We start from the raw sequence: 17,238 nt of genomic DNA, 5'->3' as shown, positions 1-17,238 counted from the left end.
TGTGCTCTTCCCATCTCTCCTTTTTTTCCTTTGCTTAAGTTTTGCTATAGCACGTGCACTCATCACGGAGAGGAGGAGAGAGAGAAAAGGAAAAGGAAAAGAGCATCTTCCAGGGGGTTGGCAGACGACATGGTGGTGATGGCGCTGGACTTCCACACGGCTGACCGCAGTTCGAGTCCCAGACCTGGTGACTCGATTTCTCACTTTCCTTTTCTCTCTCAGGACAAATTAAAAAGTAATAATAAATAAAAATTAAATAGGGACTAACATGTGGTGTAGTGGTTAAGGCGCTAGACTCACAGTTGACCCTGGTTCCTGTTCCAGACCTGGCAGCTTGAAGTTCACACCAAGTATGTGTGTGTGTGTGCACCCAAAAATCCCAAGAGGGGAATGGAGGAGAAGGGATTGTGGCATGGCCATACCCCTGGGGGTGATTTTTCATTTTCTGTCTCTCTGACTCTGGCAAGTACACACTCCCTAAAAGCAAAAATCTCTCTCTAAATAAATAAATAAATCTTTAAAAGAAAAAAAAGGAAGGAAGGAAGCACCTCTCAGGGGATGACCACTGCAATCCCTCCTCCTCCATTCTCCTCTCGTGGCCTTGGGCACACATACACACGTGCTCAGCATGTTTTTTCAAGCCTCTAGATCTGGGACCCGGACCACAAAGCGGGCCAGATGGGTTCCAGCTTCCTTAGCCACCCTGCCATGGCTGGCCCTACGCGCTCTTTTCGTAATTATGGCTTTCATGACCTGTTAGCGTCCTGCATACACAGCGCCACCCGGAGGATGGGCTGGTCATGGCGGCAGGTTAAAGGCTGACTGCAAACGATGGTCACTTCAACCAGCTCTCTGTCCGCTCCCATGGGCAATGACTCAAAGAGTAGGAAAGCAGTGTTCGGATATTTTATTTTTCATTTTTTTAATTTTCTGAAGTTGACCAGAGAGAGAGGGGGAGAGAAGGAAAGTGAGAAAGCAAGCTGCCAGGTTCAGGACTTGAACCATGGTCAGCCATGTGAGAGTCCAGTCGCCTTAACCACCATGCAACCTACTCACCCCAGTGTTGGGATATTCAAAGACAGGTCCAAAAAGGGCCAGAGACTGGGGAAAGGGAAGCAGAGGATCCACAGCTGGACTCTTTAGTGAGTCACAATGGGGACCTGCAAGAGGGAGCCCGTGCAGGCTGCGGGCAAGAGCCAAACGGGAAGCCTTCCGGTCTGCTCAGGTTTTGGATGGGGCACAGGGGGAAGAGAGAAGGGGGACGCTACAGCCTGATGTAACCAGGGCATTTGTGCCCTGCAGCCTCTGAGGCATACCCCATGGAGCAATGCGTGAAATGCACACACTGCCGGTTTAGAGAAAAATCAGAATTTCATCTTCACCTGGCTTCTATTTCTCCCCCTCTGTTCATTTATTTATTTTTCCATGAGAGAGAGAGACAGAGAGAGAGAGAGAGAGCCCCTAAGGACCAAGCCCTGCTCAGATCCCAGGTAGGCGGAATGTCTGAAAACCCAGGACCTGTGTTACATGGATGTGGTCGCTGACCACTGCACCCCCTGGTCCTGAGCTCCCTTTCTGTCTCTGGCAGGAATCTCCACTCCAGAAAGAGATAGTCACTCAGAACGCACAGGAGGGGAGCGCAAGAGCTCACCCTGTGTGTCTCCCCAGGCCTGGCAGGTGTCTGTCCCAGCGACCAGAAAGCCTTACAGACCACAGAGGGCCACCCTGGGCAGCTGGCACAACCCTGGCAGCAGGCAGAGGAAACAGAGAGATGTCTTTTTTTTTTTTTTTTTAAGTTTGCTCATTTATTTTTCCCATGAGCAAAGAGACAGAGACGAACGGCAACGGGGCCGGATGCCACAGTGCACCCTCATTCTCCACCCCAGATCACGGCACGTGGGCCGCACGTCCGGGGACGTCTCAGAATGAGAAGCCATATTAAGGCACAAGGACACGGGCAGCGTTGCCTACGCCGGCAGTGTTGCTGGGTGTCATTAGCCGTGGCGATGGGGGTGACATTCAGTAGTCATTTCATCTGCCACAGAGCAAGCCACTGACAATCACCTTCCCGGCCGGCTCAGGTAAGATTTTGTCTGCGAGGAGCACGTCGTAGATACAGTGAGTTTTCCCCTGTAACGGGAGTCCGCAGTGGCTCCCCCTGCCCCTGTCAGGCCCTGGTCAGCCCCTCCTGGGCTCCCCCAGCCTGCCCTCCTGGCCGCAGGATGGCCACACAGCTGCTGCCAACCCACCCCCCGGTGAGAAGAGGAAGGAAACAGGAATGGCGCCCATCCTGGTGACACATCTGCTGTCCCCTCCCCTGCACACTAGCCCTCGGGTCGTCTCCAACACTCAGCTGCTCCCGGCAGGAAAGGAGACTGGGAACTGAGTGTCGGCCATGTTCTGCCAAACACCAGGAAGGGGTCTCTGCTGCCAGGAGGAGTCGGCCCAGCACCTGCCAACTCATGTCACTCATAGCTCCCTTTTATTGTCACCCAGGTATGTGAGGGCCTCCATGAAGTTCATGGAAAGTGCATATTACCATAAAGCTATGCATGGACTCCAACATTTATTTTTTGCACCAAAATAAACTTGTATTTTAATTCCACATCTCTACAAATTTTTGGAAGTCCTCTTGTACATTATTCTCAAAGGTTCCTTTCAGATGCCTCAGACCCCGGAACGCCCCACTGGGGTCCCCACGCACCAGTGCGATGGCAGAGGTAAATAAGAATGAATAAACAAGCCCTCCCTCCCGAAGGCAGCACAGCAAGGGCCGACCTGCTCAGCACATCCACAAACAGTCCTAAAAGCCGGGAGCTCGGGCCAGCTGGTCTCCGGGACGGTCCTGGCCCGATGACTCACTGCTTTGTCCCCTGTGTTTCAGAGTTTCTTCTCAGAAATCCCCCTGATCTCAGCTCCCGTTTTCTTCCTCTTCCGTGAGATGGATTGAATGTCTGTGAAGAGCGCTTTCCTCTCCTGGCCGTGCGACAGCAGCCGTGAGAGCCGTGTTAGAAACCGCATCACACGAGGGGCTGAGTGTGCACGCACACGTATGCATGTGTGTGCGGACAGTGGGGAGAGTAACACTGGACTAGCCTGTTAACTTCCAAACATCCAGTAAAAACACGTCCACGCCTCTCGGTTAACGTCTGGGCTCCCACACCTCCCATCCGATCTGTGCACCCCTGGTCTCCCCCAACCCTGCCCAGATGGAAAACGGTTGGGGGTTCAAAAGACCTCTACTGGGGTGGCAGGTGGCATGGTCATTCAGGTGCTGAGTTCCCACATGGCTGACCACAGTTCGAGTCCCGGACCTGGAGACTTGCTTTCTCACTTTCCCTTTCTCTCTCTCTCTCTCTCTCTGGTCAAAATAAAAAATAATAAATAAAATTAAATATATAAATAATTGTTTTTTAAAATTCATTAAAAACTAAAATGTTTCTAACCACTGGAAAAGTAAAGCAGAAATCATGGGAACGGGAAGCCCCCTCTCCAGGGCAGAGCAGGGACGGGAGAGTAGGCACCTTCTTGCCACCTGCCTTTCAGGAAGCCTGATGAGGGCTCACCTTATGTGCTGCCCTGAACCAATTTTGTTCCAGAAAGATGACAGAAAATCTCAAACACAAAGCCTGTCTGCCCCGGCCCCTGTGGGCCAGTAAGATGGAGCTGAGCTGGAGACCGGGTCAAGGATTGCACACTGCATGCCTCCAGCAAAGAAGACCCGAGTTGCTCCACAGCAGCTGAGAGCCCTGTGAGATCAAACCCGAGTGGGCTGGGTGGGGGGCCCAGCAGCGCCAGACTAGGGTGCAGAGGCTTGGCCACCCCGTGGGGAGAAAGCCGGTCTTGCGGAGGGCGGAGGCCTGTGCGGCAGCTGTGAGGGGCCAGGTCCAAGAAGGGGGTAATTATTTAAGCGAGATAGGGTCAGAGTTACCCAAGTTTGCCTTTGGCCTCAGGCGCCAATATGGGTAGCTGGCACTGCCAAGGTCACTCTTCGGTCCCTGGATGCCATGCCAACTGGTGGCCTCATCCTGTCTTTTGCTATCTCTGAAGGCAGAGTCTAGGACAGCGAACCTGACCCCTGCGTCCTCCGGTGGCAGCACAGAGGGTTTAGCCGATGTGAACTGCGTACCCTTGGACACGCTCTTCTCCTTGAAAAGAACAGCTAGCAGGGCCAGACGGTAATGCAATGCCCTTTGATACTGGACCCGCAAGGAAAAGTCCCAGGTTCAAATCCAAGGCCTTCCCATACATCTGGAAAGTGCATGCCTGTAAACCAGGCTGGCTGGAGCCAGGTCTGGGCATGAGGAGTGCCCTCTAATCTTCCCAGGAAAAGCACATACAGTGGAGAAGGAAGCTGGAGGACTCATGCAGTTCTCAACCAAGCAGAATCTTATTCTGGTGATGGGACTAACTTGCCCAGAAACCGCGGCTCCTACGAAGCCCACCTCGTCTGGTTCTGTCAGGGACCCTCCACGCAACAGCCAGGGCCCAACAGGCCCCTCTGTGGGCGTCGCTCTGCCTCCGCTGCCGCTCTCTGGCAGACTCTCCTGGGTGTGTAAAAACGTAAATCCTTTATACACATCAGTGATTGGCATAATTGGTGTAATTACAGGTATCTAAAAGCAGAAAATGCCCATGCAAGAGCTGCCAGGAGCTGGTTTCAAAAAACACGCCATCACTTGTGGAGAGCTGGGCTCGGGGTACAGAGGCTTGGACATGCCACTTGCAGACAGAGCGAGTGGAGTCAGGGATGGCACGAGAGCCAAGAAGAGGCCCCTGTGAGGATGGGCTGCACGGGAGCCCAGGGCAGCCAGGCCGACTGATGGCGAGAGCAGCCAGTCAGCCACAGCAGGTCTACCCACTCAGCTGGGCAGAACGGAAACCAGTGGTTTCAACGATCTTCTGTCCAGTTCAGTTTATGTATTTTTTTAAAATCAATTATTTAATCATTTACATTATTTTTGTAATTCGCTATAGGGCATCTACACAATCAGAGAGAGACAGAGAAAGTGAGAAAGCAAGCCGCCAGGTCTGGGACTCAAACTGTGGTCAGCCATGTGGGAGTCCAGTGCCCCAACCACCATGCCACCTGCTGGGCCCCCATTTACTTCTAAATGATCCCCAGTTGTTAAGGCCTTTGCTAAGGGTGGGACCAACAGGAAAACAGTGGCCAGTCCCTGGTTTCTGTATGTCCAACAAGCAGGCAGAGAAGAAAGGGGAATATTTGGGACCCCTGCTCTCTAAATACCTGGGCGGGGCTCGGGGTACAGAGGCTTGGACATGCCACTTGCAGACAGAGCGAGTGGAGTCAGGGATGGCACGAGAGCCAAGAAGAGGCCCCTGTGAGGATGGGCTGCACGGGAGCCCAGGGCAGCCAGGCCGACTGATGGCGAGAGCAGCCAGTCAGCCACAGCAGGTCTACCCACTCAGCTGGGCAGAACGGAAACCAGTGGTTTCAACGATCTTCTGTCCAGTTCAGTTTATGTATTTTTTTAAAATCAATTATTTAATCATTTACATTATTTTTGTAATTCGCTATAGGGCATCTACACAATCAGAGAGAGACAGAGAAAGTGAGAAAGCAAGCCGCCAGGTCTGGGACTCAAACTGTGGTCAGCCATGTGGGAGTCCAGTGCCCCAACCACCATGCCACCTGCTGGGCCCCCATTTACTTCTAAATGATCCCCAGTTGTTAAGGCCTTTGCTAAGGGTGGGACCAACAGGAAAACAGTGGCCAGTCCCTGGTTTCTGTATGTCCAACAAGCAGGCAGAGAAGAAAGGGGAATATTTGGGACCCCTGCTCTCTAAATACCTGGGACTACTATGGTTCATAAAATGCTTGCGGTCTCTTCAGAAGTTCTTCGAGCCAGGTTTGTTAGCAGGACGGCTTAAACCCACAGACTTGCCCAAACCCACATGGGTGTGGAAGGGGAGCTGATGGGGAATAGTTGAAAGGACACAGAGGAGCCCGCCCCCCAGGCACAGTCCCAAGGCCTGTTGAGATGGTGACCAGTTACTAAGCAACAGCTAAAGAAACCTCCTCCCCCATTTCCTGAGCATCCTCACTTTATTTCCTCAAACTTCTCACCCTTCTACAAAGGAACAGCGGTACTGAGTTTAACTAGCACCCCCTGCCCAATAGTTAGGAGACTGAGGACCGGCCTTCAAAAAGTCTCTGTGGCTGTGCGATCGCGCCTACCGACCCACAGTCCTAAAGGAAAGGTGCCGGGCTCCACTGTGTGTTGAGGGGATAGAGGTTTGAGCCATTTTGATAACCATCGTTCATTTTAGATCACGGCCCCCTGACAGGACAGTGTCTGCCCACGTGTTCTGTGAGGGGGTGGGATTTGGTAGGATCGATCTCGGGCAGTAGGGCACATGGCCTCTTAAGTCCATTTGTAATCTAAGACGTCCAAAACTCTACGATCAGTGACTTTATAGTCATATCCCAGAGCCGTGGGTGCGTTCCTCTCCCACCCCCCTTCTTAAAGCACGATCTTTTATGTTACATAGATGAGAGAGGAACGGCGCCTGCTGTGTGTTGATGTGTGGTTTTCTTTGACCGCATCTGTTTAAATAAAAATTCAAGGGGTAGTGCGTCTTGGGCCCTCTGGTCAGAAGGGTTTGGGGATCCCTTTACGTTCAGAAAAAGCAGAAGTGTGCGTCTGATCCGGGCTGGCTGGGGGGATCGTGGCGTGATGGCCCTGCTGGAAGCGTCCCCTCCCCGGCTGAAACAAAGCTGGATGAGTCGCAAGGAGAGTTTAGGCCCTCTGAGCAGACATGGGTGGGACCCCTTCTCACTGTTTAGACAAACCCCGCCCAAACAGCTTTTGCCAATTTGCCACATGGATGCTCCCAGCAGTGGGATACGGTGTGGTGAGTTTGGCATCATGGGACAGGAAGGAAATGAGACGAGGGGATGGGATGCCGCTGGTGGGAGACTATAACATTCCATGATTGAGAAAGTGAACCCTGTGTTAAAATTCATCTGCAAATCGGACTTATATTCCCTCTTCTCTCCTCCAGGTCCACCCGAGTTGCTGGGAGTGAGAGGACATTTCTCCACCCACTGCAAAGCCTTGCCCCTCCAGCATGTTGGGGGGCACCACCAGGACCCCTCTATCGGCCGACCACTGTCTGAGGCCTGTGTCAGGGAGTGATTCTCTGGCAGACACGTGGCCACTGCTAACCGTGAGAGACACTGGCTTTCTGGCGAGGGGATGCAGAGGTTCCTCTGGAACCACAATCTGTCTTGGGGGGCCCCAGTCTGAATTCTTCCTTACCACGGCATCCTGTGCCCCAAAACGTTCCCACAGCCTTCTTGCTGCCTGGCTTCCTCGGAGTCTCATACCCTGCCTGCCCCTCCATCCCACCACCCCCAGCCCTCTCTGGCAGAACCCCCCCGGCCCCGGCTGCCTTTGAGGGTGTGAGAACACAGAACACCAGTCCCCCTTCAAACGGCCCCTCTCATCTCCACAAATGACTCCCTTGGAGAATTCCGTGGGACCTTCCCATCACATGGCTTTAGGGTGGGACAAAGCTCCTGTGCTTCCCCGGACGATGGGTCAGGACTCCTCCCTCCCTTCCTTCCCTGTTTTACAGTTTTAGGCTTATGGATCTGGGGAGGCGGGGGCGGGGAGCAGTATTCAGAATACTGATTCTGGCAGGGTGCACCATGCTGTGGGTACTGGGGCGCCGCGACCCCCGCCACTGGGCACGCCTCAGGACGTGTGTACTCGGTCCTTGCTGTTTGTCACTAGGCCTTTGCGCCAAAGTCAGGGCTAAAGGAAAAATTCAACACAGGAAGTAGAGAGCAGGCAAGCGCGTCTTCCTGAAGTGAGGATTGCTGCGGGAGACAGCAGAGGGAGAGTGGGTGCTCGCCCTCCCTTAGAATAGAAGCCCAGGAAGGAAGGGAAGGGGAAGATGAGGGCCTTCGGACCCCTAGCATAGACACAAAAGTGGGCAACAAGAGAGCGAAGAACATGCTCGATTCCTCGGTGCACAGACATTCAGGGATTCGTCCAGAACCCGCCCGTACCCCCGAAGGAGGTGGGCCCTTGCCTGGCAAGTGAGAGATGAGATTCCCGGCAATGTGAGCGCAATATGAAGGCTGAGACGTGGAGAGGCAGCAGGACTCGGTGTAGGAAGAAATCTGTCTCGTTATTATCATACATTGTTCCGGGAAAGCCAGGAGAGTACCTGAGCATACCGATGCTCGATATTTGGTAATGAGTATCTATTACTGTTTATTGATTTTCACGTATTAAAATACATATTAATATTGCTCTTAGTTAATATCTACAGAGTCTCAAGGCTCAACTGGCTCTCACGGAACCTGCTCACTAGACCTGCCACGAGCTTGAACGCTCTTTCCCCCAGAGCGCCCCGTCGAGTTTCCGGCTCCTTACGTCACGTGTGCCATAAATCCCGTGACTTCGGGTTCCTTGAGTGTAGCTCTGTCTCTTGCCATCCCAGAGCCTAGTGAGAAAGGCAGGCCATTAACACAGAGACGGGCATCAGCCGGATGAGTTCTAATGGAGGACGGAAGGCCTGAGAGTCGATCTCTGATCGCGCGTGCATTTCAGAAGTGCTAGGATCCCTGCGCTCTGCCGCCATGACGGGTCAAGGCTACCTCTGTCCTCGTTCTGTGTCTCCACTTACGTGCTAAAGTAATGTACTCATCTCCTCTGGGGGAGAAAACAATGGTTTCAAAGTTTGCCTTCATTTTGAACCTGCGTTCATTTAGACACATTACTAATTTTTCTCCTCAACACCCACTTCACACTTAAGCAGCTCCAGGATGGGATGTCTGGCACATCAAGGCCCAGCAATTGTCTCCTTCCAGTAACTACTCAAGAAAAACACACACTGGAAAAGACACCTATGACAATGCAACTGTAACAATCAGAACTGGTCGTCGTAACCACACAAGACTCGCTCACTAAGGCCTGTGACTAGCCTGGAAGACACTACGAAAACGGCCTTTGGTGACAGTGTTTTGGGAAAAGCAAAATACTCTTCACAACTTCAGCCACACACTTTTCCTCCCCATTTCTTTCCCCTCTAACGTCTGGATTCAGGGGGTGCTCACCCATAACATTAAAACTGTTAGCAAATCCCAAAGCTCCAAGCTCAGGGCACCTCCTTCTGCCTGGGGAAGAACAAAGCCTGTGTGTTTTGAGACAACAGCCCCACAACTTCCCAGGAACTTCAAATAAATTATTCAAAGTCTGTCTGGGGGGACTGGCAAACAGGGGAGATAAAAGGCCCACAGAGGGAGTGTGGGAAAGGGGAGGGAGGAAGGGAGGAAGCAGAGGCAGAAACTGCAGGTTAGGAATTCCAGAAAACTCTATTTTCACAGGTGTTAGGTGTTGGGGCCTGGTAGGAAAGTGGCAGTTAGCCCCTCGGACTGTGGAGCTAATTGGTCGTTAAGCCAGACCTGGCTGCTCAGCCCCGTAAAGTAGTAAAATAGTCGCTGCTCCAACCATCACGCTCCCTTGCAGGCCCTGCCTTGGGTGGGGGGGCACCCAGGGTTCCAGTACTTCCACCTGCCTCCGAAAACAGCATGTTCACTTGATATAAAAACTCGCCCAAAGTATTCTGCATGGGGGGGAAATATCCAAAGCCCAGTAGGCCAAGTGAGGGACCCTTCACTGTTGATATCCTACCCTTGGAAAGGAAAGCTCGACTGGAAAACCGTGTGCGGCAGAAGCGAGTTCCAACTCTGTCCTTCCACAGGGCAATCTGCAGGATAAAGGGGGGCCTCATGCAGCTTCTTGCCATGGCTTGCCTCAGGCCTGGCTTGCTTGGCAGCACTCCTCAAGCCAACTGCCCCGAACTGGGACTGTCCGAAGGAAATAGAGTGGGCTACATGTACGAACACCTGTATCCACAGACCGGCACACAGAGAGGTGCATTGTTAACTCCGCCACCGCCCCCGACCGACACGATGAAAACGCAGGAGCCTGGCCCAGCAGACCCCTGGGAAATACCGTTTGGTGATGTGAGGTTTTCTTTTTTTTTTTCTTCTCCTTTTTAACACTGAGAAGAAAAACAACACATGCAGGAAACCATAAAACCCTTCAAGTTAACTGTAGCCAACGGTCACTCTCATTAGGGTATAATGAGCAGCCCGTGGCCTCCTCTGCAGGCCCTGCGCTCCTCTGAGCCATTCCCAGTCTTCTCGCTTGTTGGAAGTGCTGCCTTCCAGACACACAGAGCGAGTTCCACCAACGCTATTTCTGCCGCTTCTCTTCTCCCTGCCTCCGTCACCTCTTCCCAAACACGGTCCCTGCGTTGTCTTTGGCTGTTGAACTGGAACCTAAATATACATACGACCCCATCCTATGAACTAAACTTACACTTGCAGTAAGGATGGAGGCAGATCTCCTGGGGAAAGGCAGAGGCCTGGGCCTGACCAATGCCCACCAGGAGCCCAAGGCCTCGGGCAAGTCTGTCTCTGTTACCAAAGTGAGAAGAATCTATAACATTTAGGGAAATCAGACATGCCAGGCTGCTTCTGGGATGCAGAGAGTACGGGTCCAGGCCCTTTTCTTCTACTTCTGTTTTCGTGACCTCAATTTCTCTGTGTGAAAAGGGGGTAAGAACCAATCTTTATTGGGAGGATGTTTAGCATATTTTCCTAATAGTCATGCAAGCAAAGCCATACCGGGAGGGCAGTGCTTTTCCAGTTTCCATGAGCTCTGGAAATATACCGGAGACTTACCAGGACCCTGGCCCCAGTGTGACTGAGGCCTGGTCACCTGCATTCTCTCTGGCTGTTTAACAAGAATCCCCAGGCCGTTCTGAAGACCGGGTACATCTACCAGACTGGGAAACACTGACCCAGGGGATTTGTCTTAAGAAGTGGTGGTGGGGCCAGTAGGTGGCGTGGTGGTTGAGGTGCTGGACTCTCACATGGCCAACCATGGTTCAAGTCCTGGAGCTGGTGGCTTACTTTCTCTCTCTCTCATGAACACGTATGCTCTATAGGAAATTAAGAAATAAGAAATAATTGTTAAAAAAATGAAAAGGTAAAGGATAAATGAAAACTTTCTCAAGCTAACAACAACAACAAAGTAGTGTCTTATGGCCAGCAGGGGGCATGGTGGTTAAGGCACTGGACTCCCCACGTGGCCAACTGCTGTGTGAGTCCTGGACCCGGCAGTTTGAAAATCACACAGTGCCGGTGTGCGTGTGCCCAAAATCCCAGGAGAAGGATGAAGAGATCGTGGTGTGGCCATTCCCCCTGGAGGTGATTTCTCACTGTCTTTCTCAGACAAGCTCATGCACTGTATGGCAGAAACCTTAAAAAAAATAAAGTGGTGACTTCCAGGTTGCTGGCAGAGCGCAAGGCTTGCACTTGCACGTGCATGCCTGTTTATGGCGGCCCGCAGGCAAGGAACTTGCATTAATGAGCCCAGATGGGAGGTGGGGCATTACATGTCACCCACAAGTACCGCCTCAGTCAGCTCTCCCAACCGCTGTCGGTCAGACGGCATTCTCTCTACGTGGTGGTTTAGAATGCTGGGGCTTACAGCAGCTAAGATGTCTGCCTGGATGATCCATGTGGGGATACCAGAAACATGCAAGGCCTAGCTTCTGCCCTCTAAGCACTCCAGCGGATGGGAGACAGGTTTGGTTATTTTGGAGAACTTGAAAGATGTGCTAAAGCCACATTGGGCAGGGTCGTGAATAGCACTTTCCCCTGGGCAAAGGGGGGTTGAGAAAGATACCTGGCTGAGTCTGAAACAGCACACAGGTGCCGGGGCAGGGAGGGTGGAGAGAGTGCCCCTTCCGCACTCCTCACTGCAGCTTTCAATGACAGACTGAACTCTAGAAATTCACAGAGGTAATTTTCCAGAATGAATCCGAGGGCCAGAGCTGAACGTTAGTGAATATGAGTCAAAGAGATATTTCACAGGCCTCAAAGGAAGACAAAAATTAAAAAGGCACAAACAAAAACCACCAGAAAGAAAAATAAAGCAACCAACTGTCACCTGCAGAAATCCAAAGGGGGATGGATGTGCATCCCTAGGATCGTGTTTTGTGGAGATGCGCTCCTTCCCACGTACGTCCCTGTGGTCCCTAAACTGTTTGAAATGAGCGATGAAGGGCTCTGATCCACAGATCCAGGAAAGGCAAGAGGACAGGAGGTCTCGCACCTTAACTTCTACCTGCTAGGAAGGACACACACCCTGAAACTTTTACTTTTAAAGTCATGTTACCATAATTCTTTTTTCTTTTCTCTTTCTTTTTTTTTAATTTTATTTATTTATTTATTTATTTATTTTGAGAGGCTTATGCTACAGGCACGTGTGCTTGCCAGAAAGACAGAGACAGAGAGACAGAAAGCAAGAAATCACCCCTCAAGGGGGAGGGCCACACTGCAATCCCTTCTCTATTGTCTCCTCAGGATCTTGGGCACACATGCACATGCGCCCAGCATGAGTTTAAGCCACTGGATCTGGGATTCGTACCATGGTCAACCACATGGGAGTCCAGTAACACAGACATTATGCCAACTGCTGGTCCCCATATTACCATAATTCTTAAAGAAAATAATTAAGACAACGGTTCTCACATGCAAAGTCAAGGGGAAACAACGTAACTCTTAACTGGAGAACCCTACAAAATATACTTTCAAAGTTATTCGTCTTCTTTTGGGGGGAAGGGAGGGAGTGGCAGGTGGTGTGGTAGTTGGAGCACTGGACTCCCACATGGTCAATTGCAGTTCGAGTCCTGGAACCTGGTGGCTTGCTTTCTCACTTTCCCTCTCTTACTCTGTCTCTCTTTGGCGAGTGCATGTGTCTTAGAACAAATTAAGTAACAATACTAAACGAAATTATACATTCTTAAAGTTATGAAATTTCTAAAAATGCATCATATACAAGCTTCACTGATGTCAAAGTTTTGTTTCTTCAGATCCAAAAGAACCTCCACGGCCACATTATCACCGCTACGATGAACACGAATTAAAGTTAAGCACGTCGCTGTAGAAGAGTCCTTCTACATTTTTGCACAGATCTCTGAAGAAACTTAGGGTGCCATGTTGTCTCGTGGTCTTTTTTTAAAAAGGGGGGTATTACAAAGGCAGATCACATAAAACCCAACATATTAGCTGCATACACGACAAAATTTGAAAATTACTACCTAGCTTTTAAGAGATTAAACTCTACTGAAACACAATACTTATATTATTCTGAGGATATCACTGCATTTTTAAAAATAATTATTTAATTTTATATATTATTATCATTCTTTAATTCGACCAGAGAGAGAGAGAGAGAGGAGATAGAGAAAGTGAGAAAACAAGCCACCAGGTCTGGGACTCGAACTGTGGTCAGCCATATGAGTCTAGTACCCTAACCACTATGCCACCTGCTGGGATCACTGCATTTTGTTGAGCAGAAATATTGCTAGTTTTGGACTGCTCCCCCAAAATCTCTTCCATGAAGATGAAGGATCCTCCCTTACCTACAGGCAAGCCAGAGGATTAAGGCAAGATTTCAAGGCTTCTGCCTATTGACCCTTCCTTGTCAGTGCTGACAAACTAGGAGACACATCAAATACATTTTTAATGAACAGCCCTTCGGAAGTGAAGATGGCTCTTGTTAATGGGAATTTATTAACTTCCAGAATAAACAGGAAATGGGCCTTAGGAAATGCAGGGCACTTTCCCCCTCGTAGACGGACTCAATAATAGGTCAGTAACTGGTGTGTGTAAAAGAACATCCACCTCCAGGAGCTGAAATATCAGGCAGATGGAGGGGGCGAGGGGAGCTTTCCTCTCCAACCATCAGCCAGTCTGCTGCTCCACCTTAACTGATAGCCAGGCTGAGCCTGGTGCGAAATGCAGATTTTCACATCACAGTCAACCTTTCAGCCTTAAAGAGAAAAAAAGGTATCCACCTTTTTGCATTTCATAATTGGCAAAGGGCTTCTCCCCTGCAATCTCCTGATAAAATGAAGGGACTTATTTGTTTCTGAACCAATGGAAGACAGTCCTAGCCACTGCTGGAGGGTGGGCCTGTGCAGAGCAGATAAAACTGTCAGGTGCACTGAGTTCAAAAGACAGGCTCAGCCAGCCAGGGTCCTCAGCCACGATTCCATCCAGGTCTGTCCCCCCGCTTAACATTTCAGGACACGGGCGTTTATTTAAACGTGGTGACCTCAGAAAATTCCTAGAAAGCGTGTGCAGTTGATACACATCCAGCTGACGCCGTTTCAGGGTCAGGGCCTGCTGGGTCTGGCCAAGAGGAACTTCTCATTCCTCCATGGGATGAAGAGAACCTGGTGTGAGACCTGGTCTGTCACCGCGGGGCAGGCCTCCTGCACAAATCAGGACAAAAGTCGAGGTGTAGGGTTCAGTTCCAGCTGATTTTATTTCCTTCTCAAAAAAAGTTATTTACAGAAGGTATATATCAACAATCTGACAGGCAGTGAACTTGACATGATTAGCTGGCATGACATTTTTTTCTTATTTTTTCCCCCAAACATTGTTTTTGTGGCCTTGAATTTTAAGACAAATATTCTACACGGCATATTGCACAAGATGGATAGCAAAAGAAAGTTTAAAAACAAAAACCCTTTAACGGAACTGCCTTAAAAAGGCAGGCGTCCTAGTGCCTGTCATGTTATATTAAACATACATACACACAATCTTTTTGCTTATTATAATACAGACTTAAATGTACAAAGATGTTTTCCACTTCTTTTTCAATCTTTAAACACAACAGCTATAAACCTGAACACATATGCTATCACCATGCCATAAGACTAAAACAATTATATTTAGCGACAAGTAGAAAGGATTAAATAGTCAAATACAAGAATGAAAAACGCAGGTACATAGTGTCGCGAACTCAAATCGGCATTTAGATAGATCCAGTGGTTTAAACGGCACGTTTTTGCTTATAAAAAAAGTGCAAAAAAGATGTGGTTTACAAGTTAAAGCTACAGGATCCCTTTTTGCTGTAAATGCCCCAGTTTTAAAGCCTCTGGACAGAACAGGATTCCGTTTAAAAATGTGTTTTTCTTAAAAGTATACAGTGTTTGGCTAAGTCCCCTCCCCCTTTCACAAGGCAGGGGGTGAAGGGTGGACACTGGTGCAAGGGAAGGGATGCTGTCACTTTAAGAAGCCTGCAGATTGAAGTGTAAACATGGAGCAATCAGGGGCTGATTTTTTAAACTGTGTGAGATATTAACCAGCCGCCTATTATAAAATCAGGAAATCCAAACAGCAATTTACACCGATTAACACCCCCTTTATATATTTTTTACAAAAATACACTGAGAAAATAATCAAACGTTTTCATCTCTCTTGTCTTTGTTTTTAAAAGTGTCAAAAGTCTACATTTAAATATAAAAAATTAAAAGTTAAAACTCTAGCCCTTCAGTGAAGGAGACGTAAAATGGCGTGGGTAACAACAACTACCAAAAAGATTAAAAATAAAAACACTAAACTAAAAAAACAACAAAACAAAAACAAAAGGGGGGAACAAGGAAGGAAGGAATAAAGGAATAAAAAAATAATAAAAGGAAAAGAAAGCAAAAGAACGGGGAAAAAAAGAGGGACAAAATCAGGGGAAAAACAAAACAAAACAAAACAAAAAACAAAAGACGTTTGGCCAGTATAAATACGTCCACATATAAAATGGCATCTGATTACATTTACAAGGAAAAAAAAATCCGAGGATGGAGCATCGGTGAGGGAAAAAAACACGTCCTCTCATTTACACCTACAAGGAATAAACACATACACACTGAGAAAAAATTTGGTCCTGAATTGTTTGTCTTTTTTCAAAGTCCAGCACAGATTTGAGTTGCGTTTGAATCCTTTAAAGAGTTAAGAATGAAAAAAAGCTGGTGATAATTCGTTGTAGGAATCAAACATAGCGCCACCTATCTGCTTTCGATATTATCCTACACTATTTTAAAAACTGCTCAACAGTCTCATACAGAAATCTTGAAAAGATAGACAGGATCACATGCTATATTAACCCCACCAGTGAAAGAATCCAACACCATCACGATTCCGATTAAGAGAAGAAAAAAACCTTTTTTTTTCCCCGAAACCACTCGCCATCCACCCCGGCACACAGTCCCGTCCTCCGGCCTCGGGCTGCGCCGAGCCTCACCCCGCAGTGAGGACGCTGGACCGGGAGGCCGGGCAAATCCCAAGAGGAGACTGAAGGAGAGAGGATTGCTGCATGGCCATCCCCCTGGGGGTGACCTCTCACTCTCTGTCTGTCTGGTGAGCTCTATCTCTCAAAAAAAAAAAAAAAAAAAAAAAAAAAAAAAAAAAAAAAAAAAAAAGGGGGGGGAAAAAAAAAAAAAAAAAAAAGCCAAACAGGAATTCGCCAGCGTGGAGCCTCAGTCCCTGCGCTCCCCCGAACATCTGCCATCGGCCAAATGCACCACCCTGGAGCCTCCGGTCTTCACCAGGCATTTAAAAAAAATTTTTAAAAATTTAAGAAAATTAAAAGGGGAGGGGGGTCCCTGCAGTTTTCTTTTCCTCCTTTCTTCTGCCCAAGGTGCAGAAGGAAGCCCCCTAGAAACGGCTGGGCGGCGAGGCCAGGGGGCGGCTTCTCCAGTTCTGGAAACCACTGGGCTCCTCCAGGGGCGAGGGGCGCGGACGAGTCCCGGGCGCGCGGCGGCGGAGGGGGCGCTCCGGCCGGGGAGCAATCGCAGTCGCTTTTTCGCCATCGACAACAACATCACTAACAACAACAAAGGGTCGCCCGGTCCCCTCCGCCTCTCGGCCCCGGCCGCGGCGGGGGATGGGCGCGCGGTCCTCTCCGACGGCGGGGACGCGCCAAGCCAGCCCTGCCCACTTTTTTTTTTTCCTTTTCCTTTTTTTCTTTTTTTTCTTTTTTTGTTTCCCTTTTCTCTTTCAACTCTTCATCCGTTCCTCCCTTCCTCGCTCTCTCGTCTTCCTCTCCTCCGCTCCGGCCCGGCCTCCGCTGCCGGCCGCGCGCCCTAGTAGGTGAAGACCAGGTTGGAGATGCTGGACTCCAGCCAGTCTCCCGAGATCATCTCGCTCACCTCGGGCGTGCAGTAGTCCGGGAACTCGAAGTGCGAGCCGGAGCCGGGCTCGAAGTTGAAGTCCAGGTCCCGGTCCAGCGCCGACGACGAGCTGAAGCTGCCCAGGGACATGCTCTCAAAGTTTGAGCTGGGGTGCAGGTCGAGCAGGTCGTCTTCGAACTCGTCGTCGGAGGACGAGGAGCCGGCGGACGA

The 17,238-nt window shown here is 49.8% G+C and overlaps 1 protein-coding gene across 1 annotated transcript in view; it reads right to left on the bottom strand.

Annotated features, from left to right (window-relative positions):
• Positions 1-16,300: 16,300 nt before the first annotated feature.
• SOX4 (SRY-box transcription factor 4) overlaps positions 16,301-17,238 on the bottom strand; it is a gene marked incomplete at its 5' end in the record, with an annotated part of 1,872 nt that continues 934 nt past the window's right edge. The window contains one exon of the mRNA XM_027770554.1: positions 16,301-17,238. Coding sequence (XP_027626355.1) covers positions 16,981-17,238 — 258 coding nt within the window.

This window comes from Tupaia chinensis, unplaced genomic scaffold (assembly GCF_000334495.1).
Source record: "Tupaia chinensis unplaced genomic scaffold, TupChi_1.0 Scaffold000141_1, whole genome shotgun sequence".
Classification (NCBI taxonomy): domain Eukaryota; kingdom Metazoa; phylum Chordata; class Mammalia; order Scandentia; family Tupaiidae; genus Tupaia; species Tupaia belangeri.
This window is presented reverse-complemented; position numbering and strand designations above follow the sequence as displayed.